The 25,144-nt window shown below is 44.0% G+C and overlaps 1 protein-coding gene across 6 annotated transcripts in view; it reads right to left on the bottom strand.

Annotated features, from left to right (window-relative positions):
- Positions 1-25,144, bottom strand: part of LOC5667534 (uncharacterized) — a 136,073-nt gene that overhangs the window by 32,394 nt on the left and 78,535 nt on the right. For all 6 annotated transcript variants that reach the window (XM_061641869.1, XM_061641865.1, XM_061641868.1 and 3 more), the window contains exon 3: positions 11,642-11,764. In XM_061641869.1, the coding sequence (XP_061497853.1) occupies positions 11,642-11,764 (123 nt within the window). The remainder of the gene's footprint in view (positions 1-11,641; positions 11,765-25,144) is intronic.

Raw genomic sequence — 25,144 nt, 5'->3', positions numbered from 1 at the left:
CGAAATCTACAACTGGAACCTGTACTACTAGCTCCCCGCTGTTGCCGGTGTGGTCGTGCTGATTCTTCGGCCCATGTTTCCGTGAAGCAATGTTTGCCACCGATGCGAGACTTTGCTGCCAAATACCCTGCCGTACTACGCAGCGAGCCATTGATTCTCTTTTGATTTAGCTTCGTGTTTTGTTTTTTTTTTTGCTCACGGTTTTTGCCATTTGTTGTGCTGGTGGAAACCTCGGCCATGGTGTTGGAGGTGTGCTGGCGGAGGTCGGACGATCAACCATAACGATAGCTGTGGTAATTTGCATGGATTTTGGATGGATCACCGTGGTTCACCATCACAAACGCGTGTAGCACGGGTACATTCCATTCCACACCAACACCAGCATTGGCGGTATCGATTGCCTAGAACCTAGGAAGCGGCTGAAAGGGTGGTACTGAGGAGGTTACGAATAGCCCGTAAAGCTAACATCCACCTTAAGCAAAACGTGGAAAATTCAAGTACAGTTTTGTGTTCAATTGAGATAATCAATTATTTTTTTTCGACAATTATTTTCGTAAAATTGAGAGATTTTTTCTACCAAATGAGGTTAATGCCAGTTTTGATTTAGTTTATTAGGTAACACTTGACCACTAGATAAATCGATTCTTTTTATGGGTCTTCTTACCTTGAACCAAATAATGCAATGTTCCTACAAATAGCTTACATGTTAACGTGATGTTTGTGATCAAATGTTTGCTATAAATTAATAGGATTGCCTTACACAAAGGCGAACAACTGAGCGTAAAGCTTCCCCTTAATCCGTACGGCATAATCACTGACCAGCCTAATCGCTATCATTAATTTCAACCTAGGTGCTCGTGAATTAACCCTTTTCAAATCCAAACACCCGGCCCCACGCTGAATTGAAGGGGAAAGGTTAAAGAGGCAATTTCTACCTTGAGTAATCCGATTGCCGTTATTGACTCACATTAAGTACTTCCACCGAAAAATTACCCCCTCAAAAACACGCTCCCTAAACTTCCCCTCTTTCCCCTTGAGTATATATGCGTGTGTGTGTGTGTGCTTGTTTTCAGTGGATATAACGGTGGCTGATGGCGAAGATTCATTTGTCGAGATTTACGTCAAACGCGTTTAATGGATAAGGATCATGACAGACTGGGTATAGTAAATTTGAGAGAGTTGAAGATTTTTGATATATGAGTATTGAAATTAATGAATTATACTCGTTGACACAGGGTTTGATAAAGAAATTTTCTTTTGGATTCAAGTCGAATATAAGTTAAAATTTTCACTCCGAAATAGATTCGATTGAATAGATTAACAGTTCATTCTATGAACTCGAAATAAATTCCAGCCGAAGCAACTGTTGTAATATTTGCAACCCGTCCCAGTAAATAAATAACAATGATAAGTTTAAACTCAGTTCGTTGAACGAAATTCCGCGCATACGGATCCTGTGAAATAGGACTAGGAACGTTATTAGGGCCAGATCCAAAAGCTTTAATGTTAATGATTGCTTACGGGGCCTTAGTATAATCAGACGCAGCAGCTTTGAGGTCAGTGCCATGATAACAAAACGTTATATTGAAACCCTCAGAATTGAATAACTTTGCCGTGTAGTTGGTATTAATTTACTTGTTACGAAGGGTACAGATTGTAAATATTGGTAATCTATTTTTAATTAGAGCTTTTTTATTATGCGTGACTTTCAGATAAATAGATAGTAATTATCACATTATTAAACCATTAGATTTATTTACAATTACGATTAATGAATACTATAAGGGTTAGATAAGTGGTACATATATCAATATAGAATTGTGAAGCCTTCAAAAATGAATAATCCACAGATCGGTTTTAATAATTTATATCTACAAAGTCAAACAAAGAATCATGCACAACTCGTTAAACCCACAAAGTGTGTTAATGTTTAGTACTTTAATAGTTCAACATTACCATATCAAAACAATTTAAAAAAATGGAATAAAGTGAAAGCATTTTGTCTGCATCTGCATTTTCTATCAGCCTTTTGAGTAATGTGTCATGCTTTTAATGCTTTTTATTGTTACTTCTATGAAAACAAGTTTTTATCCCTTTTCTACGAACCTACGCCATCGCCTGGAACACGGAAAATGAATGAAAATAAAGATGTTTAAAACAGAGCACGCACCGGGTAGAACGAAAACAGATATCGCCCAGACAGTTGGGACAGCTGCTGAGACATCAAAAAACAGGTGCGTCTTGTTCGTGCTGGCCCATCGTTGTCTTGTTACCTTAGCGATCACGCCCAAAGTGCCCGTGTCTAGCGTTTAAGCGCGAGTTCTGTCCATCCGTTTATGAGACATCTTGCTTTTTACCTTCCGTCCAATTTACTCGCTAAAACGCTTTAAGAACAATGACTTTCAGCGAGCATAAAAAAATCCAGCCTCCGTACGACAGATGCGTTTAAAACAGGGACGCTGCTCGGAAAGAGATCGTGCCAATGACAAATTGCTATTTACTACCTTTTTGCCAGCGCCCTTCTGCTGTGTGCCTCCGGGTTCCGACCGCCTCCCAGCAGTCCAACCACCAAATGGGACACTTTTCTCGGATGGAAACAGGACACGCGGACGATTATGCGCTCGTGCCTCGCTTACCCCCTGCGAATGCATTAGTCGCTGCCAGTTGCTTCAGAGCGTTAAATCGGACGTCTTCACTGTCTTCCCGCCCTGTCCAGCGAACGCGCGCGAAGATGGACGCCCAGATGGACGATAATGAATTACGGGAACCAAACGGGGCTCGACGGGAAACAATAATGAATTTATTTTTGCTCAATTTCGTCCACAGCTAAATGAGTTCTTCCACTTAATTTTCTCGCTTCGCTGATGTGTTTCGGTTTTTAACACCACGCTTATTGCGCATTGAGCTTTTCACTTTCCGCCGTAGTCTGTGTGTGTGTGTGTGTGTGTGTGTGTGCGTTGTTTTTTTTACTGTTTTTGTTTTATACAGTTGCCAATTACCCACGACCATTCAACGGGGGCGGGCAGTGCGATGAAAGGTGGCTTTGCGGAGGGTGAAAAATAATGGCGCATTTGAGGGTGGTGAGTAGTAAGAAAGGAAACAAAAAGCATGCCCGAAGCAAAGAATTACACCGACAGGACCATCACCAATTTCGATCGCTTCCGAGATTCCCAAGATGGTAAAAGGTGGATCGAAATCGTGCGCAGGACGGATGGCTGAATGGCGTGATTTGATGGTCTCGGTAGAAGATATTTCTTCTCGCAGTTTGGGGTTTTTTTTTTTTTCGCTGACTCATTTAACACCCCTGCATCCCGTTCGTCCGCGCATCTCTGCAAAAGTCTAATGATGTGTAATTCATTGCTCGGAAACCATGGCACTTAAAATGAAATCGTCGACGTTCGTTAGGACGCTTCGTGGGATGGTACCGGTGGAGACAAAACCGCAATGAACGAAAACCGTACGACCAACGACCGAAACCCATCGGGCAGCCGCTCCGAACAAAGCGAGGCCGGCGAATCGAAGAGATAAATGAAGCGCGGTGGAAAAGTGAAAATTTTCACCATCGCTCTCCATCGGTCGGTGTCCGTCTGTGGCCGCCGGGGGAACGGATCTTAATTTCCCTAATTGAGAAAGTCAATTTGGTAAGCATGGTTGGTGAGTGTTTCTGGGGTTGCACTGCGGTTACGGTACAGTGCGATATAGACACGGCAAAAAGAAGAACATTTTCTCTCCTATTTGTTTGGCGTTCTATTTCAACAATGTACTTCTGTTTGCTTTTCGTGATTATTGAAAGCGACTTCCATCGAGATGAGAAAATTGTTTAAAAAAAATGCATTCCTTTTAGTATAGCCATGCAGCCTATAGCTTGTTGGAATTTCAAACATAGAAAAGGCAAATAAAAACCGCACCGTTCCAAACCTGAAACGCACGTACACACAAGCGTTCGACATTGAAATGCGTAGAATGTACTCCCTTCCTATTGCTTAGGAACATAAACTTTGCATTGCGCTTTGTGATTATAAATTATCTTTCATTGTCGTTGAAAAAGAACCGAAATTGCTAGCTTTCGTGTGAGTGGGTTAAATATTTGCTCATTGAATTAACGTTACAACACGACACCACCCCAGAAACACAACACACACGGGACACGTGCCAGCACGATCTCTTGTTTTGAGCCGTATTTGCTGCTCTGCTTCTTCTGCTTTCCCCAGCATGGCGACGGCTCATCAATCACTCGGGACAGAAATTCGGTCGGTATTTCGGGCGAACGAAACGTTTAGCCCCGGCTCAATCTTGCCCGTGACATGACAGGACACCAAAAGTGTCAAGTGTCAGGTTTATCAGCTCCTGCGGGAGCTCATTTCCTCCTCGAAATGGGGAATAGATGGGCGAACGAGGGAAAGAAAAAAAAAACACACACACACACTATTCCTCAAGAAAGTCACATACCGAGAGTGGCCTGGATAATGATGGCACAATATGGAAGCTCAAGAGGTCAGAATAGAAGGGGGAAACAATCCTCCCTTTCGAAACTCACCCTAATGAGCCAAAGCATTCGCTTCTAATGATCGCTTGCCCGAAACGGCAGCCCTCTGGAGCGTGGAAGCTGAGTCTTCGCCCAGGAATGCAAAGGACGCTAACGCGCGAACAAACCGAACGCGAAAAAGCTAAGCGAATCTGATTTATCGACCATTTTCGGGGAGAGGGAAAGCAACAAAAAAACAGGCATAATGTAGCCTGCTATCGATACATGCCAAACCAATCAACCTCCTCGACTCGTGGCGTAAACTACCGGAAAAGCGAAGAGATTATGAGCTTTGAGACGGTCGAGCCGATGTACGAAGAAGACCTAATTCCGACGGCACTTACCGATAAAGCTGGCAATGGTGATGACCTTCCGCTTCGATTCGTAACAGCTTGCAGTACAGCTTTGGTACAGTCAATCAAGAGCCGAGACTGACAATTACTGAACTTACCGATCTGCGTATCAGCCCTGTGCAATCAATGTGAAGTGATGCTTTCTTCCATGACATATTGCCCATGCTGCAGGGAGTTTCTTCCACTTGAATTAGGGGTATTACCGAAACATCAAAGACTTTTACCTCACTCATACAATTGGGGAACGCTTTGGGGAAGTTCATCAGGCGTATGACAATCACCATAGCACCGATCACAGACACCACGCTGAAAGAGAATGTCATCGCGGATGTTTTCCTCAGGTGCGGTGACATGCGGATTCGTTCTGGATGCTTTTTAGGTACAGTTTTATCACGTTTGATCGTCAACCATCTTATTATTCGTATGTAAAAGACCTCTTGCGTTTATAAGATTTACAAAAAAAAGAAAATCTTTGCCATCTACCGGGTCTTGAGCACGGATTGACTCCATAAAAAGGCTTAGGCCCCTTGCTTCATCGGTGTTGTTGCCACCTTTTCTGACACCCAACCTGGTTTTACTCACTGACTGCTACCGAGGAGAAGCGATGAAAATAACCGGCTCAAAACGTTTATTGACATTTTAGCGTGGAGACGATAACAACAGTAAGAAAAAGGGATTGTCATCGGCCATTGCACCTACCCTGATCCATGTCCCTGTCTGTCGTTGAGACGGGTGAACGTGTATTAATAAAATTGTCACTGTCACGACTGTCGCAATCAATTTTATCTTACCTAGTTTCGGGGCTTGTGCGTGCGTGTGTGTGTCTGTAAGTATGTGTGGGTTTAGTATGATTACAGTCACTGGCAGTGAGAAGAAGTTGACGTCGCTTGCTGAAACGAACAGGCAGTTTGATGCGCTTCCTCAAATTAGGGCGATGTACAGTCGATTAGTTTTGTTCGTCCTGGATTGTTTTTTGGAAAATAAGGCTGGAGCTGTAGTAACGCTAAATTTTATAACTAAAACCACTAGCTGGGCACCAAGTTAAGTAAACTGGTAAATGTTAAAGATGTTTTTTCTAGTTTCAAACAGATTCGATGAATAATGCTCTCAAATAAAAACTATAATTTACTTCCCGTACCACTTGTCCTGCGGGAAGACCTGCTGATCGGAACGATTCACTCAAGAAAAATGTATTGGAAATTATTCCTGCGCTGCAGTGGTCCAATTTGGGGCCAAACACATTCCCATTCCTCCAGCAAGCTGCCTTCACATCCTGCTCGAAACGTATTCATTTCGAGTCGGTTGATATGCAAATTTATGCTCGTAAAAGTTTTGCGATTGTAGCAAATAAATGTCCGCCCGTTGGGCCAGGGCTAGGGAAGATGAGCTAGATGTGTTCCGAACGCGCTCGTTTGAATTTTCGTTGTATTTTACTTCCGATATCAAAATCGAACAGCCAAAAGGCACACCGAGCATACTAACACTACTGTAGCTGCACGAGCGGGAAGAAAATGGGAAGCGATGGGGCAGGACTTAAACCCGAAAGCAAACATGCTAGCGATGCAGTTTTCGGCGGCGAAATACATTGATACACTGCCGGCTGGATGTCAATTCGGGGTGGATCGGCACACACATAGAGACCAATCAAACACTGGTCCGCATTTCCAATTCCCACATCCATTGGCTTCCCCGGGTGCTTGGTAAGACGAAGAATCACTTCCCCATCCTCGCCACGATTGGCAGCAGTTACAAGTGTGCACAAGGTGCCCCGGAACAAACGGACTTAATACTGCAGTCCGACGACGGCCAGTGCTTACGTAAGCGGCCCCGGAAAGGAAAAGGAAAAGAGGAAAAGTTCATCACTGCCACAAGTTTTGGGAGTAACGGTCGAAACGGTTTCTGGGCAGAAGTTGGTTGGCGTCGAATGCGAAAGGAACAACGCGGCAGGGGTAGTGTGTGCTGTTGCGCCGAGTAACGCCACAAGAAGAGTCTTGGCTGCCCGGAAGCAAATAGAGCGCATAGTTTATGGCGATCGATTGAGTTGAAGTAAAATCGATACCGGCGCCAGGTAGCTCTACTTGAAGGTGTCTCTTTTGCTGCATTTCTTTGCTTCCGGTGCAGTGGTCTAACCGTGATGAGCAGTACAACAGCAGTACTGGGCGAGTTGGTAAGGAGTAGTAAACGGAGAAAAGAAAGTTAGACAGTTGAAGACAGTTTGATTTGCAAATGTAAAGAGCTCACCTTTGCTGTGCTGTAGACCACGGGAAGTAAGAGTGCGATGGAATGGATGATTTACGAACTGTAGCTTTACAATCAGATTGCATTCAAACGTTAATATACTGATAGGATGCATTAAGGTTCAGTTACTTTGTTTCACATTTTTTAAGATATTCTCCTAAATTCAACATACAATACAATTGCTCTGAATAAAAGTAAACGCACACACCGAGAATACAAGGCGTACCGAGAATAAAACGAATCTTATTGAATTAACAATATCCAATTCCAACTCCTAAAAGGCCTTGCAAAACAGCTTCTATGCAACTAATCTCCATTTAATGAGGTTCCTAAGCACTTGGTTTAGCAAATCTCAAGTAATGTTTGCATTTTGCATAATGGCTTGCAAAAACAACAACAAATGCTGATACGGTAAATAAGGACCCTACTATAATGCAAACTTTAACATTAGTAATAGGGTAGAATAGTAAACATCTCTATTACAACAACGGAATACATGCATAGAAAAATAAAACTACATCCGAATCACATACAATGAAAAGAGCTTTTGGCAAACTCTTCACAAAGAACGATACATACACACAATAACATGGGAAAAATCTAAACATATTTCAACAGGTTGCATTATAAAAGAGCAAGTCGTCATCATCCAACTCATCTGCCAATCTGCCATCGAGATTGGGCAGCGTCCCACACAAAAGAACCGGCTTACATGGAATTTTGGATGCATTCTAAACAGTCAAGCTTGTCTAACCCTGTACAGTCGGCCCCTTTCCCTACAGCACTCCTACGATTCTGCCGGAAAACGTCGAAATTTCATCATCCGCAGATTACATCCCAAAATCTGTTCCATCAGCTTCGCCACTTCCCTTTTACTCCTACTCTCGGAGCATTGGGAGTGGGTTTCGTTTTGTTGCCTTTATTTGATAGCATTTTTCTTCACAATATGACGATGACGATGATGATGATGATCATGATTCATTTGCATACTATTCGGAAAATCTACTTGGAGGGATAAGAGTGGAAAGGGGGAATGACAAAACAGCACAAGATCGATGTTGGCATACATTGTACATTTTTGAGATCCTGAGTCAGATAATCGAAATGCAGTGAGCAGATCAGTGAAGGCCATCTCAATTTCCAACACACACGAACACACAATGGACTAGTAGTGGTACCTCATTAAAATAACATGTACAATAAGGTATTCACTTGCTAAGGCCGACTTACCAAACAATCGATTCTTGGTAAGAGAGTATCTATCTGCTCAAAGTACACGAGAGTACTTAGGGAGTAACTTACCGTAACCCGTCATCTTCATTCATGACTCTATTTAACGTGGAATTCGTCCACGTCATCCACAAGCTCGTGTTTGCATTTCGGATCGCATTTCCAATCAGGACTCAGACACATACGACGTTTCCAACACCATTCTGCTCCCATTTGCTTTTACGAAAGTCAGATTTGACCGCTCGGCCCACTACATTCTCGCTCTAAAGCAGTGCTGATGTTAGTATTTCCGGTCTTTATCGACAAAGTTGTCCCATCGCAGACGCAAGGGAAGCGTCTGGCGTGGTGTCGCAACACAACCGAAATACGGCAGAAATTTGGACACACCGTGAAAGCAGCTTCATGCGTCCGGAGAAGGACCCCCGCACGAAAAATGTGACCACCCGAACATGGTGGAAGAGGTTGCGAAGGCGTTGCATAAATTTGCATACACTTACCACATTCGGGCACCACCGTGCGAGCTGGTACGAGTCAAACCTGCAGCTGCCTTTGCACCACCAGTGGGACAGAAACCGTGGGAAAGCTCTTTTTTGTGTATACTGCCGGGGTGGAATGAGTTGATCAGAATCTTGTGCCATCGGTAGGGCCATGGGAAGGAAGCGTCAACCAAGCTCTCGACGCTGGTGGGAGCACTTGAACTTGATACAGGTTTGCTCTTTATGGGACACGGGAAGCAACATCATGAGCAAAAGCGGTACCACTTCCCAGCCAATGACGGGTGAGCGGTCTGCCTGAACGTCGACATGCAAAAGGCTTATCTCTGTGTCCCTGTCGTTCCAGATTCACCCGGTGCTGTTGTTACGCGCGCCCGAACGAGATTCTTAAGCATTGAATAGCTCGGTTTAACCACCATGCAAGATTGTTCCACCGAAGTCACACAGACACACAGCTGCGTTCACGTGTGAGCACAAAAGAAATCGACACGGCGGAAGGGATGGAGGACGTCTTTAGATGGGGGAAAGAATATTAATGACTTTTAAGAACGCAACCGGCTGGCGCTAGTCTACAAAGCCTTCCCTTAAATGGATAAACATTAAAGCTGGCAGAAATGGGAGCGAAGGGAGAGGGTGGCCACTTGAGCGATCGTTTTGACTTTAGCTGCAGCCGTTCAGTTGCAACATCCGGTGCAGCAGAGGGCTCGCTCAAAACGTGTGCCGATGAAGCGAGGGGTTGTTTAAAACGAAAGCCCTTCAGTTTTCAGCTCTAATTAGTGTCATCCTATTTTAGAGGCTTTACAGGACGGATTGTTGCATTTAAAAATCACATTTTTGTTCAAATGATGTTTTTCCATTGGCGAGGCCCCAAATCGTGTTTTAGCTTACCTTTAAAAATTGAGTTAGAAAAAATAAATAAATGTGTACAGATTTTGCAACGGCACACATTTCTTCTTGCGAAAATCACACAACCTAGGACGCTTTCTTTTCCATTCGTGCCGCCTTCACAAGTCAACCCAGTGCAGGTGCGTTGTGCAGCATGCGCGTGGTTCGTGAAAACCTACACCACATCACCATGTAGCAGGAATTTCCACGAATTTGCATCGTTAACATTGGCGTGTGCAGGAGCAGAAGCAGTATCAAACCCTGGCATCCTTTGCGCTATTGTGTTTCGCAAGGTGCTAGCGCGTACACACGCAAACTCAACTTCACCGCCACGCGCGCGACCGTGCAGACTTTGTGGCGGCTCCTTTAATTAAACTCCCGTTCAGGTTCGGGTGCATCTGGCAGGTGCAGCAGCAGTAGCAGCAGTGGTAACGGCAAACAAAAAATGTATTCCTTTTACCCAACAGCAACGACGACTCGCTCTCCGCAGCTACTCTTTAGTGAAATCGCACAACTGCACACAAAAACACACATACCAACATGGAAGGAGCGAGCAAGAGAGCCAGTATATCAACGACCTTCCGACCGCGATAAGAACTGTGGAGACGTGCATTCAAGTGGTTAGAAAATAAGGGCTGCCACTACTCGTTAGGCAGCATTTCAGCGTTTCCCGCGTGTGTGTTGGGTGTGTTGGGTGTGTGTGTATGTGTACTATTTCTTCTTCCCCTTTCGCCATTGACATAACTGGTAGCACAGCACAGCTTGCATCCTATCATTACGTACGACAAATAGACAGAAGCGTGCAATGACAACTGCCAAGCAGCACAATCTTCGACATGAAGCTTTCATTGCACCGAACCGAGTTGCGTGTTCACCTGTTTGGTAGCAGCGAAAAACGTGTGAACGTTTCATTTTGGCACAGTCTTTGACGCACTCCCGCTGTGAGAAAGCCTATTTGGTGAGGTTCTTTAAAAAAAATGCAATGTATGCAATAAAATAATGAAATCATTGTGGCGATTTCTTTACCGATAATGATCCTGCATTCACTGTATGAATATTTCTAGGCATTGACTGCCAGCAAAAACCAAGAAACAAAAAGGTGAATGAAATATGCAAGAAATGACATGTTCCAGCAATCGGCACAATGTTCAGATGGAGTATCGTAGGTAACATTGTGATAGTCGTATACGATCACTCCACCTTTTTTTGTAATATCCTTTCGATTTTTAAAACAGACAAAGGCATCGAATTAATCCTTGGTTTTTGGATTTCAACAGTTCTGGAGGTGTTAATGACATGATGAAGCAACAATTAAGGAAGCTCAAGAAAAAGATGATCGTGTTTTGATACCGTGATGTTAAAACAACTGACTGCATGGTGAAAGCGTTAGTTTGATAAGATGATTTTGGTTTTCCAAAAGCATCAATAGCAGCTTCTGAAGTCTCGAAAAGTCGCGAAAGAACGTTAGATATGCCATGGTTAAAGTCGTCGGTGAGTGTCCTAATATGGTAGGCAGGTTGGGCCATAACAAGATAAATTTAGATAATCGCAAGACGTGTAATGTGGTAAAATGAAACTTAACGATTGATTTTATAAATTTAAGCGTAAGAAAAAAAGGGGGTTTGAATTGGGTTTAGCAATCACTATTGGTTGATTCATGTTAATAGTTGCTTACACAGAACTATGTGATTTTATCTTATTGAACTTATTTCTAAACATAATAACAATAGGTGAATATATTTTTATGGCACAGTTGATATTGTTTCAATCCAAAGATTATTGCGCTCCGTAGATGTTACAATGTAGATTATTTAATAAAAAGGTTTATTCAATACTTATCTGCTCACTTCAAACATGATTCACAAGCATTTGCCAACGCTTGAAGCACCTACGTTAACGTGCAACTCGTTACTTACCCGGTACTGGGCCACAGACGCGCGGTATAATCTCGAGAATCGCTGAACATGACGGGTCCTCGAAGCACAGCTGTCGTGCTAATATACAATTTAAAATAGCTATTGCAGTCTTAATATTCGATCCTGTGGGAGAGAAAAAGAAAAGACAAACATATTAAAAGGAGTTAGTGAGAAAGTTTTGTTGCGCGAAACGAATTTTTGAACACTCTCCGTCAGCCATATTGCAAATGCTTGTTTTTTTTTGCACCGTGTCGGTTGTTAAACAAATTAATAGCTCTATGAGCGGTAATTACGAGCGAAAAAAAAAACCCTCCCTAAATCCTCTGCCCTTTTGCTTTGGGAGTTTGTTCATGAATGTAACTCAGCTACACCGATGTCCGTTGCATTAGACGCTGGTTACGTTGCTGGCAAGGATCGTGAAATTTCAAAACGCCGTAACGGGCCAGGATTAGCATCTAGCGTGGAGAGGCTTTAGGCGCGATTTCTCTACACTATTTTCTACGCTTCTAGAGCATTTTGCACTGAGTGAAGCCCATCAACGGTAACTTAAACACACACACACACACACACACACACACACACACACACACACACACACACGCTCATCATGTTTGCCCATGTTCCACCGGCGACTAACCGTTATTGCGTGCGATATACTATGTGTACAAGCGCCCCGGTGGAAAGCGGGGTAGTGCGTGGACGAAGCACATTACCCTTCAGCTGTCCGCCGTTGTCGTGCCATTCAGTTCCACCAGGTCTCCACAACTCTGGACGAAAGTGCTTGAGTCTGAGCTGAGCTCTGGCAGTAATCAATTCACGCCTTCGTGCAAACGCGGTCACCACCGGAAAGACCGTGGTTGGCTGTTGATTGGCGGTGCTAAAATTAATACACCCATCGGCGAGGGGGTTGTAATTCTTTTAGGTAAGGCGCCGTAGGGTGTGATGGTCCACCGGCAGCAACGTGCACGTTTCGAGCGTTTGTTATTTTTTAGCGTGATATTTTGCGTTATCGGACTTTGAGAGGGCGCACGGGGCGAAGTCTTTCATTTCGGGGCGCTACTACACGCTTGTGCTGTACCGTATTTACATGTCACTGAAGCCTAGTGGTTCTCTGTTGGAGGAGATTAAATAATAATCCGACTGGACGGAGTGCCCAACCGTAATAAGGTGTAAGTTGGGTAGCGATTTTTTATGTTAAAAGGCTTATCCTAAATCTAGTCCAATTTTATATGGAAGATGTTAGTTGTCAACATTGTGCTTGAAAAATGTTTATTTTGTTATACTAAAACTGTCATTTATTAGATTATATATGTAAATAAAGTTTCATTAGATTAATCTAATTCGAAGGATTATCAGTTTGATGGGCTAGTCGGCTGTTATTTTAGAGCCATTTACCAAGTAAAGCTAGTACCTGGAGACATTTAATGAGCTTTTTTACAATATTTGTGTGTTGTACTTTTTCAATCTTTCTTTTTCCAAACCAAAGCCACATCTCTGTTGCATACAAAACGATAAAAGTGCAAATGGGTAAAATAATTCAAATACTTTCTTGGAGTTTGCTTTCTAAAATCCGTAAAAAGTTATCAGATCAAATCTGTCAATTGAAATAAGGTGTAGTTGTTGTTGTTTCTTAGGCTTTTTAGCATTTGCCTCTCATTGAAAAAAGTACATTAAAGCAAACGTCTTCATTCACTAGCACAGTAAATTGATAATGTATGTTATATGTTTATTTGGTGTTAATATAGGAAAACGTATAGGGTCTCAATCCACTGTTGTTGCCCTGGACAAAGGCTAGTCTTAATCATAACAGCAATTGGAAACACAAATTAAGCAATAATAAAAGGTTACATTACATCAAACTTACTTCAAATTCAAACTTACTTAACTTAACAAACTTTGTATGTTGAAACTTAACAACCCCAACTTTTTGTTGCTTTGCGGATTGCATAATGATTTGTACAACAACAAAAAAAACCTCCTTTGAAATGATTGAAAACAACAAATTTACCCGTAGAAGTGAAATTTCTTTTCAGTCTACATTCGCGCCAACCAAAACGGGAGCGAGTTACACTTTGGCTCGCTTCATCAAGTCAATAATAAATTTAACGATCATAACAATGCCACTTTATGACTGTGTGACCCCGACCTAACCCCCTCCCTACGTCAGCAAAAAAGGCTACATTTTACGACTGTTACGAAAGCGACGGATCGATTGCCTTCCTTACAAAGCACACCAACCCACCAATACTACCACAAAGTAACCGCAAAGGTGAACGTAAAGTTTAAGGCGAACAAAAAACCCCTCCATTCCCAGAACATGACGGAATGGAAGGCAAAGAACGGAAACATACGGTCTGTGTGTGTGTACGTGAGTCTCAGTGCGAACGTGGTGCGTTTGGTCGTGAAGGTAAAGATGAAATCACCGCGATAAGACGTAATCAAAGCAGCGCGTAGAAACCAATTGGTACCCTTTTTTCCCGCCATTTTCTTTGCGTTGCGTAAATTGGCACATGGTCCCAATCTCTCCAGAGCAGTCGTAGGCATAGCAGCAAAGCAAAGGTGTTTCATATCGGTGTACCTATTTGTTGCGGGTGCGTAGCTAGGCCGTGCGTGTGCTACTACTTCTTCTCACCTCATCACCTTCGATTATGCAAGCCATTCAGGGTAGGGAGTGATGATTTTTTTCCCTCGATTTTGTTATTGTCCTTCCCATCCCTGTTTTAATGACTTCCTTTACGCGTGGTACATGCGAACCGTTCACCTTCCGGCACCGTTGGCAGTACCGTGCGTAGTAGTTTTGCGAGTTGACTAATTGATTCGGGACCTGCCCGACCCGGCATGGAGCCGAACACATTCTACACATTCCCACCACATTTAGTACCACATTTCGTGTTTCTTCTACGTTCCAGCCCGCCGGCCCACCCACCCAGTCCCGGGGGAGACTTTACAGTCATCTCGGTTGGCTAAAAAGCGCTTGCTAAATGACTTCCCAGGGCGTGGGGAGCGACTGGATTATCGACCGTACCGAATTACAACCAAAACAACAAGGACGAGCTGCAAACTTGCCGAGCACGCTTCCTTTTTGCAACCAATGCTCCGGGAGGTTTTACATCAGTAGTCTGCGCCGGTGTCGTCCCAAAGGCTTACTTGCACTGTGAGGCTACATTGTTATCCCATTTGAACTGCTTCATTACATTCGCTCCGCCCTCGTCCTCCCCCGACCACGAACACCCAGCCAGACGGGGCGACCGCGAACGAACACAGGCAACCTTACATCCGGTCGTGCTGGGTATGTGTGTGCGTGTCTATACGTACATTCGTTTGAGAGTGTGTGTGTATGTGTGTGGTTGGTGGAAGTATGTCAGCATTTCTGACAACAGTTCACGAGCGTTCGGAGCATCCCAGCTTTGCTCCAACCAGGAGAATCATGTTTTCCCCGTAGAGCACACCGTAGAGGGCAAAACTTTTCCTTACTTCCTACATGCAAAACGTCGCAACCGGAGCTGAGCGAGCGGGCTTCCCCGATGCTCCCGTCTCACCTCGTCGGCATTTCCCTACTATTTCAACCGGGGTTTTCGTTGGTTGCCAGGGAGATAAGCGGGGGTAGGGGTACGAGTAAAACGGCATAAAATACACAACCTTCGACGCACGGGGAAAGAGGTAGCTCAAGAGCCGGTGAGGAACGGCAGTGCTCATTCAAGCGTGTAATAAACATTTTATCACCTCATTAGAAATTGGTGTGCAATGGTTTTGCTGTTTCCGGGACTGGCTCCGTAAGACTGTGTTGTGAAACTTTGGTCCCAGGCTCCCTACACTCGACCACTCGTGCACTGGGCGATGCTCGACCGAACAGTACCAAGTAGTGACCGGTCGTAGATGCTTTTGCAAAAAAAAAATATGTCCACCTCTGTGGTTCTATATCTTACTTCTAGCGCAGTCGTTTGGTGAATTTCAGAAGCATCCGAACAGACTGTCCAATACAGAACCGACAGTGGGTGGCCTGTCTAGCTGTCTAGCAGGAAGCGAGACAATCCGTTTGTTTGTAACAATGAATAGCGAAGCGGGATTTTGTTGGGACACCTTGAACACCACGTACTGGCAACAAGGCAACAAGCAGTTAAACTAGCAGTAGGTGTGTGTGTGTGTATGTGAGTTAGAGAGAAAGAGAAAGGTCCTAAGAGATCACCGACTACCAATGCTGTAGCCGGAGCGTTTTTGGGTTGGCCTCTGGGTTCAATCGTAAAAATCGTGACCGGAAAGAGAGCAAACGTAACACAAATCCACCACCATGGATGCGTAGTAAGCGGATCTTGCGAGGATGAGCTCGCTCTAATCTTTACGATTATGGAATTTGCTGTTATGGAAAGGTGCGTCGCCTACAACCTGTACCAGGTTAATGATTGTGTGTTTATATTGCAGTGAAATAATTAATGCTTGTCATAAAGTCGTATTAAAGAGAAAGAGACAGAATTTGAACGATTGAGCACTTTCGCTTCCACTTGTTTTCGTTCTTTAATTTAGTTGTAGAAAAAAGACTGTACAATTTTTAAAAACAAATCATTCTATTGGAACAAATCAGGATCTATTCCCTTTTCTTTTACATGTTGGTTTTAAAAAGATACTATTGGTGCATCCTGCAGCTTCACCTCTATGCTTCTCCAACGCACCGTAGACACGGCACTAACGAAAAGGGGGCATTGTAGCCCTATGCTCTATCATTCGAATCACAGCTATCAATGGTGTACTATACAAACGCCATTCACAACAACTGTGGCGATGATTTCTTTCGACCATTTTACAGAAATCCCTGCTATTGCACGCAAAATTTCGTTCTAATTGTAACGTTTGTGGCCATTTCGTTGGCATAAAATCAAATAATTTCATCAAATTCTGTCAGCCTTATGCGTATCATACCACGCCAGACAACACACTTAAAATCGTTCCAGTAGTTAACAACGCCTAAAACGCCGGTAAATCAAATTACATGCTTTAAGACTTTCGCTCTTTGGGACTGCAAATAGTGTGAATTGCATTTTCGTCTATCCGTGCATGAATTGTACGACAACGCATACAGTGCAGGTGGTATGTTTTTAGCAACGCATCAATACGTTCAAATAACACAGCACTGTTGTTAAAACGGCATGCTTCATTATACGTTGTTGGTCGCTAAAAGTACCGGCACTCCTTCACCAACACACAGGCACACAGAAGCTGCAATAAAATTCAACTATCTGAAAAGAGCGAAAGCGTGGTGCGTTTTGCGACGAACAAAACACTGTACCGGAAAGCCAAGAAGCGTGTTGTGTTTCATCCCGTGCACCAACACAATCCACTATCTATCTCTACAAAGAAGCTTAAAACCAACACCCCAGGTGTCGTGAGTGTCGTGCTGAATAGTAAAAAAAAAAGGATGTCACCAAATAGCTAAAAACATCATAAAGTGAAAAGGTTAAGTATGTTTTCGCTTTCTTTTGTTTTCTACGAACTAACCTTCCCCTTTTGGTACTCATTATGTGCTGCTTTCAAAAACACCTAGCATTGACGTCGTTGCACATTCTACGCTTTTTTGTTGTTGTTGTTGTAACTGCTGTTTCTTTCTAGCGACCCTTCGACACTTGCATTCAGGCCGTTGTCTTTTGTATAGTATGATGCACTGCTCTGGTGAATCCTTTCATGAAGCATTCATGACATGAGTAAAGAATCCGTGCTGGTTTTTTACTTTTCATTTTTTTCATCCATGTTTGAACTTGCAAGTAGTTTTATGAGCTGCTTTCAGCTAGTTCAAGTAGTTTAATGAGCGTAGCTTGGAGAAGCTACGTGAATGTTGCCTCATTATACGTTTACCCAAGCCTTGATTTCATTAGCTGGTTATATTTGTTTCCTGTTTATTTCCGGAGAATTAAGCCTTTAATTGTGAGCAACAACATCCTTGGTCAAATTTAATTGTTCTAGTAAAATGTTTGAAAAAATAATGCTCAAAATTTAAACAAAAAAAAAAACTGGTGCTTATACTCTGACCAGCTGGCGTTTAACTCAAATCTTGTCTCGATCTATCGTTATGAAGGATCACTCGTTAATGAGCTCACTGATTTTCAAGTCTTTAATTGCTGATTGCTTTCCAAACTACTTAAAACCTTTGCTCATGGGCTGCTTACCTGATATTCATGTTTTTTTTTTCTGTTTGCTTACCAATGATTTGCACCGACCCCTACCGGTAAGTATTGACCACAAAAGTCAATTAGGTGAAAGCAATCCGTAGCCGAGTAACACCCGCCGTGGCCGTTGTTTGTTGTTCTTCTAAGCCGTTCCTTACTTTTCACAGCTAAACCCAAACAACAAAATCAACATGCTTGCTCGCTCTGCCAGGTTTGGTGGTCTGTTGGGAAAGAGCGTGAAAGCATGTTGATTTTGCTGCTTGGGAAGCGCCGAACCAATCGCACTCCCTGCGGAACTGTGGTAGCGGTATGAGGCATACGGTAAATTAAACAAACGAGCCCATTCTATCCCCCCCCCCCTCTCCTTCGAAAAGCCTGAGCCGGAGTAACCAACCCGTGCAACCCGTGTTTCGATTTCATCTTCGAGACCCAATACAAAAGAAACCTTTTTTGATTTCCTTAAAATGCGCAATAGCGGTTCCGACTCAATTGGCCGCCTAGACGGTGGGTCGCTTTAACTCGTACCTTCACTCGCAACCCTTTTACCGGCAACCGCCAGCCCATGCACACCAGCGACAGAAAGGGCAAGGGTACAGGGGTCAGTCTGTGACGATCGTTAAATAAGAATTTAAATAAAGCTTGCCCGAATGAGTGTGCCCCTCCGCTCCCTTCCCACCGCGCCGTTTCTTTTGGGGTTTTGTTTGCTCGTGCCATCCCGTCGAGGGTTGGATGTTTTGTGTGTGTTTCGCCTTTTATTTTACAATTTCTGCCACTTTCTACCGCAGCGCTGGGTTGAGGTTTCGAGGGAGAGAGGGGAAATTTAAGAGGCACGAAACGGACGCCTCATCCCGTCTGCGTTCCAGCGCTCGCAGTTTATGTTGGTTTAATTTGATGGGATGGTATTTTCTTAAGTGGAAGAACGCTTCCATCTTCTGAACTCTGAAGCGATGCTGCGCCGAGGGTGAAAGCGCTGTCCTCTGCGGAATTGCACAAACGGTAGGAGGAGCGTAGAGCAAATACGGTGAAAAAACATCGTACTTTATGCACACGCACACACACACACACTTTCACTCAACAACCAAGAAGCGTGTACACGGATTTGCCTGGAGACGCGATGGTAACAAATACGGTAAGCAACGGATTGAGCTGATGAAGACGATGAGGACGACCAGGGCAACAATGGTAGTTTGCAGGGACGCACCGTGTATCACACGGGTACATTCCGGCTCAGTGCTCACCCAAGGTCAGGAAATTCTCCCCTCCCCCTTCCCTCTCACCCCCTTATTTCATCTCCACTCCATGTGAAGTCGCTGTCGAAGGGAGCGCAGCGAAGAAACGCTCCACGGGTGTGCAGTGACGGTGGCTTTCAGTTAATCAAAGAAATTGAGGTCGACTTTTTCCAGAAGTTGGAGTGTTTGATGGTCTTGTGAATTTTAAATGCCAGCACACGCGTTTCATTGTTTCCCCTTTGCGGAGTCGTCGATGGCAACGATGCCAGCCAGCAAAAGAGCAGCAGTGTGTGCAGGTAGTGGGAATGTAGAGTGTGCGTGTGAGGGTGGTGAGAAAAATGTAACCCGGAACATGGATGCTTGCTCCCAAGGTTTGGCAAAGCGGGGAGGGAAAAGAGTGTATAAAGTTTATTTGCCTGTTGGGAGCTGGAGAAAACTTTACGAGAGCAAGTTAGAAAAGGTTGCTGCGCAACCAGTCTCTGGCATGATTCGCCAGTTAAAAATACGAAGCGTTTCCGATGCAAAAAAAGGAGAACAACGTAGAGGTGAAGAGTTTGAGCGACAACAAACCGCACCGAAAGTTGAACACGCCGAATTTGATTACGAAATCATAGCCATACCGAACGGCCAAACGAAAGCAGTAACGAAGTGCCGGGCTTTGCATTGATTTTTGACTGTAACGCAAATATACAACTTCAAGTAAAGTTGCCTTCAGACCGTCATTGACCGGTTGGTAAATTGATTTTTTTTCTTCAAAATTTAAAACGAAAGCTTTGGGAAAAAGAGAAAACTAGCCGGAACGTGTGGGAAATGGTCGATGCCCTTGTTCTCAGCCCAATTCCTACGGTGCTGTGGTGTGCGGCAGAAGAGCAGCAGCAGCAAACATGATTTATCCATTTGAGCGCAATAAAATATGGAATAAAACGTTCCCTCGGTCCATCGTGTGTTAGCATGGTTGCAGAAAAGTGCCCATTTGTAGTGTGGTATGGAGCGAATGAAATGGCCGTTGAAAAGTGACCTTGACAGATAAAAAGAGTGTCGGTGAAGCGAGGTATTGTCATTTGTAAAATTCGTATAGATAGTTTGCTTAAACCTAAAAAATGCAATATAAAAAAATCATTTACAGCGAGCTCTTTTTTACAGAAAAAAAAGAATTTGATATAGTGTTTTTTATAACAAAAAGTTCCTTTTGACTTAACAAACTACTCAAATCTCGGCGGGTAATACATCTGAATCGTTCTCTTGTGAATAAATACCGAATCTGATCATTAGCTATGCTATACTGCTGAGAGGACGAGCAACGGCTTTCTTAGAATGATTGGTTGTTTTTTTTGCGTGGGACCTGTTCAAAATTTGAAGTAGAATCACAAAATCTGCTCTACTACGATTGTATGCTTGCCTTTCTACGAAATGCACTAAAATCATATCCACGGATTCTATAACTAGCCTCATTAGACATCGTTTCGTAGGTTACGGTCCTATTGAACAGAAAGCAATGGGAATCAGTAGGCACTAATTAGGCTAATTAAAGCTACTTCTTGGAACTTTTATTCGGTTTGCAAACGTCTTATGGGTCTTATAATTTTATTTCAAGTTTACCGAAAGCTTAAGACATCTTGCCTTGAAGCTTACTGTTCTTATCTCACAGAATAATTTGAATATTTGTGCTTACTCTTGTAGTTTACATTGAAATATTTATTAAAACACTTTTAAAGAACTAATATTGTCGAGCTGGAGTTTTTAACTACTTCAAATTTTGGATTTTTCAATCAAACAGGGACCATTTTCCGTAATAATACATCTCCAAGGCTGTGTGCCGATTTTGGTTTGAAAACCGTCATGATTCCTAATATTAATTTCAATGAAGCTTAGCACAACTGCTTACTGACAGGTAACGTATTATCATGTCAGTTCAATTTCAAAAATGTATGCTAGACTAACTAGAAGGATGCTTTTATCTTGTCCCACTTTAAAGCTTCTACTGTTTGATATCCTTGTTCTGTTCGATTAAATGGCATGACCCAAAACACTTTCACTTTAATCTAATCATCATCCTTTCTACAATTCTCACACCTGTCCCTGACAAGAATCAAAGGTAGGAAATGAACCATGCTCGATGAAGATTGCAAACAATTTCTCTAATTGCACATCCAAATGAGTGCGTCGTAACCTTCGCCGTGCTGTAGAGCTCGAGTCACCTTCTCGGACACACAGGACATATTTGTACGTTTGATCGGATGTGAGCAAACTAATCATCAACCCAAAACAAGATGAAACCATCCAGCACCATCCCGTAACCTCAAGCCAACATCAAAAGGCCAACTTGAGTGGTAGGGTGTAGAAGGCACTGTAACGCCAAAGAATCAACTCCCGGCACAAGTTTTCCTCACTTTTTCTATGACACCATCCAACCAGCTCTTCCGTTCGAAACAGTCTCTTTTGCGCAAAAACCACCCTTGTGAGGGGTAGGAGGAAAATGTGCACAACATTTATAACTGGTAAAGATCGAAAAGTGAATGAGAAGTTTCCAGCACCCCGTGCACATCCATTTCCCCCTGGTCTGGCCCATCGATCTGGATCGACCATTCTTGGTGCCCAAGGTTCGAAGTGAAATTGAGCAGAGAAAAACAAAACCCGGTAAGGCCTGGGCTGGGAGGTAGGACCGTAGACCGTAGCAGCTGGCTGCAAAAAAGAAGCACCAACCCCATCCCTTCCCATTTTCACTTTCTGTCCCTTTTGCCATGAAGCGGCCCAGTCACCAGTTTCGTTTCTCGTTTTCCCCAAAGATATGAGCAATTATTAACTTTTGTTTTTGCCTCCATCCCCGTCAGTCCTTTGTGCGGGTGGAATGAGACAAATGCAAACGGATGGAAAGGGTGGCCCTGTATCGGGAAATGCCATCATGGGGCTTCGGTTGAGTGGCACGCTCTGGGACTGGGGCTGGTGTGAGCATGAGATGAGTTTTGGGAAAAGATTCCCCACGCGCCCTCCGTCTGCCCGTCTGCCGTAGCATTCCTTTGCCACAATTCACACAGCGGTCGACCAGCGATGATGACGATGATGGTGAACACGATGATGATGATGACGATGTTGTCCTTTCCCGCCCGACCAATGTCGTGACCCCTTCGTACCATCCCAGTAGAAGTACTTTCTGGTTTTTTGAGAGCGTCGAAACTTCTTCGCACTACGGCCGGGGGTTGGGCCCGGCATGCTGACGATTTTGTTAGAGTTTCTACTAAAAACCCTACCCACACCCGCGTCCCGCGTCAGCCATTTAGTCCAACGCAGTCCTTCACTCTCCACTCTTTCCCCACCTTTAGGTTAACTAGGCCTTCAACTGCTTCCAATGTCGATGCCTAGAGAAAGCGGGAGAGCCCGGTTTGGTTTTGGGTGAACGAATTTCGCCTTCCGATGAGACACGTTGCCCCAGGAAGCTCATCTTGGATAATAGAAAAGTTTTCAAATGTTCTCTAGACGTGGGTACGCAGCACGCGGCTGGCGAGAGGATGGCGGATGAAACACCCCTGAGGGACTTTCCGGGGCCCAGCTTCTGCTAGGTGCCAAAGTGTGTTTGTGTATGTGCTTGGGGAGCAGCAGAAAGTTTGCTGTGGCTTTTTGTTATTGTAAGCACTAAATGATAATTGCTGATGTGTTTTCGCTGCCAGTCGGAAGTTATCTGTTGGGGAAAGGCTTCCGCTACCTTTCTGTTTCTATGCGTACCAGTGGCTCGGGGAAGAAACGGTACCGGAAGTTGAAACGGGGTCGGAAAACACTGGTTGTGGGTGTCATGATTTTTGCTACGTGCCTCTTATACGGTGCGACTCGCTGGCTGGAACACGAGCCGTCCTGGTGGTGATGCGGTGTAAAATGTGACCACAGCGGGAGTCCGTGTAATAGTGGCGAACGGGAGCACAGGATCATAAAACCAATTATGTCACAATGATGGCTTGCAAACCCCTTTTTTTCTTTGCTATCATTGTTGCTCTCAGCTTTGCACTTCAGCTGCAAAACGGAAGGACTCGTTTTTAACGTAGTTAAAATTTCTCATTTTCTCCATTGTGGCCTCGGAGCGTAAAAACTGGCCATTCGGAGTCCATCTTTGAGGCGTAAACAGTGTAGACAAATTAACGACAACATCTACGGCACAATTAAGTGCCAGTGGGCAAACCGGGGATTATGTTTCTGAGCAGCTCCCACTCCTTATGGTCTTGATTGGATGTCCGAAAATATTCGTCCGAAGGGTCTGCTATGCCCACGCCTGCGACATCCACCAGAAATGTTCTTATTCCAACCGTTTTCGCAAAGGTACATCCAGAAGCTGCGAATCGGTCTCTAATTAATGATTTAATGAGTCGAATGGCTGTTGAGCAAAGTAAAGCCGGAACTGATTTCGAATGTTGCCCGTTTTATTTAGCAATTGTTTTTTCAGGTGAAAGGAAACGGTGCAAAATAAACACAGAATATGAAACTGAAATGGTGCAGTGAACCGTACGTTTCATGGCAAACGTTGGCTGCTGGTATGAAGCCAGTGGAGAGCAAATACGACACAAAAAGAAACAAATTCAATGGATACTGTAACTGGAAGGTATACAATCGGCCCTTTACTTCCACAAAACGAAAATGGAAATAATAATACAAAGCGACCATTGCTGGCGCATGTAAACAAATGGATTGCAGTGTAATATTTCGCGAAAAATTGATAAAAGGAACAAAATGAAGGTTAAAATATACCGCGGTACTAAACACAAAGGGGAGTAAAATTTTAATCAGTTCATGAGTAATCTGTAGCCAAGTGAGCGGTTAACAAAAGCTATTGTATTTTTCCAGGCGATACGTTTGGTTACCGAAAGATATATTCTATACCACGCAGTACACGTAACAAAGGTAACCGTATCGCCACATGAAAATATCCCAAAAATCAGTCCTCATCTAACGCATTTGACGAGAAAATTATCCTGCAGATTTACCTGCCCGACGATATTGTACTGTATTTATTGTGACTCGTTAAATTAAATAAATATATCGCATCCATTGATCAACTTGAAAACATTGTGCCAGATCGCTTAAACCCTGAATTAACACTGTGATACTTCAAGCCTCTTTCAGGTGCAATTGAATCGTCACCTTTTGATAGCCGGGCCCAAATTGCTCCCATGACCGGCGCATCTTTCCATCAACCACGGTCAATGCATTTTGATTGCAATTCACAGATCCAAATTGCCGATTGCAGGTTTGCAATTTCGTGCACGTGTATAATTTCCACAAAAGTATCATCCACCGGCGCACGGCAGTGCGTTTTCTGGGCGTTTTCGGTTTGCGGTATGGTTGCAGCACAGCAGATGAATCGGACGAGTAAAGTGCATCGCTACGATTGTGGCTTGTTGGCATCAATGGATGCTCCCAGGTTTTTCCCGGTACTGTCCACCAGCTGAACAGTTTGCTGCAGTGAATTGCCCTTCCCGTGAAATCGGTCCTGCCCTCGTGGTGTGTACATTTATTGCGTTTCGGTCGTGGAAAAGCTCAGCCATAGACGGCAATTCAAACGGCGTTCGTTGGAACCACTGTCGCAGGGAAATTCACAACCAAGCTGCACGCATTTGTTCTTCACAGTTCAAGCTGAGCGGCTATTATTACTTTTACATCGGGCAGGTATGCGCGCAGTACAGCACATAGTCACGTTTGCGGCCACTGTGCCGCCCTCCTGCATCGAGCTGAACTTTTGTGTTGTTATCGATGCAGTTTCTGACGAAAATTCCCCAAACACACGCTTGCTTCTTCTGTGCGGGTAAAACCTCTTCTGCAATCTGCACAAAACTCTCCTGCAATCTGTCACCACCGTAACCGCACGGTTGGTCTCTCTCGCACGCTTTCACCGGCACGCAGTGCATACGATTTTTATCAGCACCATCATCAACATCATCAGTGGGCAGCGTTGGGTACGGTGCATTGTGCCGCCATGGTTTTGCTTTCCATCACAAAGCAATCCACCTGTGCACGGATTAGGCGTGCAGGGAAAGTCGTTGCGTCGAACGAGGCAGCAGCATCATTCTCGTCAACAACCACCGGGCGGCTCCATTTATCTTTCCACCCAGTGCAGTCACTCGTTCTAGCGCACGCTA

This window comes from Anopheles gambiae, chromosome 2, assembly GCF_943734735.2.
Source record: "Anopheles gambiae chromosome 2, idAnoGambNW_F1_1, whole genome shotgun sequence".
Taxonomy (NCBI): domain Eukaryota; kingdom Metazoa; phylum Arthropoda; class Insecta; order Diptera; family Culicidae; genus Anopheles; species Anopheles gambiae.
This window is presented reverse-complemented; position numbering and strand designations above follow the sequence as displayed.